This window comes from Coturnix japonica, unplaced genomic scaffold, assembly GCF_001577835.2.
Source record: "Coturnix japonica isolate 7356 unplaced genomic scaffold, Coturnix japonica 2.1 chrUnrandom1056, whole genome shotgun sequence".
Lineage (NCBI taxonomy): Eukaryota > Metazoa > Chordata > Aves > Galliformes > Phasianidae > Coturnix > Coturnix japonica.
In genome coordinates, this window is record NW_015440390.1 from 1 (window position 1) to 3,022 (window position 3,022).

The 3,022-nt window shown below is 42.0% G+C and overlaps 1 protein-coding gene across 1 annotated transcript in view; it reads right to left on the reverse strand.

Annotated features, from left to right (window-relative positions):
• Positions 1-787: 787 nt before the first annotated feature.
• The window catches only part of LOC107307843 (transcription factor RelB homolog), a gene marked incomplete at both ends in the record, with an annotated part of 5,108 nt that continues 2,873 nt past the window's right edge, over positions 788-3,022 (reverse strand). The window contains 1 exon segment of the mRNA XM_015851346.1: positions 788-1,044. Within this exon segment, the coding sequence (XP_015706832.1) occupies positions 788-1,044 (257 nt within the window).

Here is a 3,022-nt window from a genome sequence, read left to right on the forward strand (position 1 = left end):
AGAGAGAGATCCCCCATACCCCCATCCACCCCCCATAAGCCCCAATCCCCCCATAATAGCCCCATATACCTCCCCATACCCATAACCCCTCCATAAGCCATCCTCAGCAGATATACCACCCCATATCCCCTCCACTATCTCGCCCCCATCCCATAACCTCCCAATACCTCACACCCCCCATACCGCTAGATAACCCCCTATACCCCAATCCCCCCTTAACCCCGCCATCACCTCACCACACATACATACACACTACCAACCAACAATACCCCATACCCACACATGACAACCCACACCTATACTCACACCGCATCATAAACACCTCATTACACGCTCCCATAAACCCCCATACCCCCCCCACACTACCTCCGCACCCATGATAAACCCCATACCTCTTCTCTCTGGGCAGTTGTATACATTGACCCCCGCCTCCCCGTGCCTGCCCGTCATGCGCCGCTCGTGGACACACCCTCCCGGACCTCCCACCACACCCCACTTCCTCCGCACCACACTAAACACCATCATAACCCACAGTACCTGATAGCTAACCCCCCATAAGGCTCCCGCTCTCTGACCCAAGGCCCCCTTACCACCATAACCATAAAACCCCCCATACCCTCCTCTCGCTGGGCAGGTACGCTAAAATGACAGCCGACCCCCCGCTCCGGGCCCTTCGTGACGCGCTTAGGACCCACTCGTATCCCCCCATAGTCCCCCCAATACAACGCCCATCATTTATCTCTCCTCTCATACCCCCCCATATTAACCCTATATAGACCCCCCATACACCCTGCTTCTCTGACCCCATATCCCCATATCCCCCCATACCCTGCTCTCTGGGCAGGTATGTATATGGACACCCCCTGCTCCGTGCCCTGTCGGTGAGGCGCTGTAGGAACACCTCGACCTGCACGGGCTGCTCCAGCTGTAGGGATCTATAGGGCGGCGTCCGGAGCACGATGGCGACCTGACGGTGAACGTCGGCCTGAGAGAAATCAGCCCGAGCCTCCCACGTCTCCTTACGGAACACCACCGCGATGTCCTCTATAGGGGACACAGGGGGTGTATAGGGGGTGTATATATAGGGGATGTATATATAGGGGATGTATATATAGGGAATGTATATATAGGGGGTGTATATATAGGGAGTATATATGGGAGGTATATATAGAGAGTACAGGGGGTATATGTATATAGGAGGTATATATAGAGAGGGTATATGTATAGGGAGTATATATATATAGGTGGTGTAGATATATAGGGGGTATATATATATAGGAGATATATATAGGGGGAGATATATAGGGGAGATGAGATATATAGGGTATATATATGTATGGGATATATATAGGGGATATATGTAGGGGATATATATAGGGAAGATATATAGAGTATATATATAGGGGGTATATATGGGGGGAGATATATAGGGGAGATGAGATATATAGGGGATATATATATGTGGGATATATATAGGGGGATATATGTAGGGGATATATATAGGGAAGATATATAGGGAAGATATATAGAGCATATATATAGGGGGTATATATAGGGGGAGATATATAGGGGAGATGAGACATATAGGGGATATATATGTATATGGGATATATATATATATATATAGGAGATACATATAGGGGGAGATATATAAGGGAAATGAGATATATAGGGGATATATATATATGGGGAGATATATAGGGTGATATATAGGGGATATATGTAGGGGATATATATAGGGAAGATATATAGAGCATATATATAGGGGGTATATATAAGGGGAGATATATAGGGGAGATTAGATATATAGGGGATATATATATATATATGGGATATATATATATAGGAGATACATATAGGGGGAGATATATAAGGGAGATGAGTTATATAGGGGATATATATATATGGGAGATATATAGGGGGATATATATAGGGGATGTATGTAGGGGATATATATAGGGAAGATATATAGAGCATATATATAGGGGGTATATATAAGGGGAGATATATAGGGGAGATGAGATATATAGGGGATATATATACAGGGATATATTGGGGATATATATAGGAGAACATATATAGAGGATATATATAGGGGATACATATATATATAGGGGATACATATAGGGGATATATACAGGGGGATATATAGGGGAGATGTATAGGGGAGATATATAAGGGAGATGAGATATATAGGGGATATATATAGTGGGATATATATAGGGGATTCATATAGGGGATATATATAGGGGATTCATATAGGGGAGATATATAGGGGATATATATAGGGGATACATATAGGGGATATATATAGGGGATACATATAGTTGAGATGTATAGGGGGATATATAGGGGATATATATAGGGGAATATATGTAGGGGATATATAGGGGGGTATATAGGGAGATATATATAGGGGATACATATAGGGGAGATATATAGGGGAGATATATAAGGGAGATGAGATATATAGGGGATATATATATATGGGATATATATAGGGGGATATATATAGGGGGTATATGTAGGGGATATTTATAGGGAAGATATATAGAGCATATATATATAGGGGGAGATATATAGGGGAGATGAGATATATAGGGGATATATATATATGGGATATATATATATAGGAGATACATATAGGGGGAGATACATAAGGGAGATGAGATATATAGGGGATATATATATATGGGATATATATAGGGGGATATATATAGGGGATATATGTAGGGGATATATATAGGGAAGATATATAGGGAAGATACATAGAGCATATATATAGGGGGAGATATATAGGGGAGATGAGATATATAGGGGATATATATATATGGGAGATATATAGGAGGATATATATATAGGGGATGTATATAGGGGATGTATAGGGGGAGATATTTAGGGGATATATAGGGGATATATATAGGGGATACATACTGGGGATATGAGATATATAGGGGATATATATAGGGGGATATATAGGGGAGATATATATAGGGGATATATATAGGGGATACATATAGGG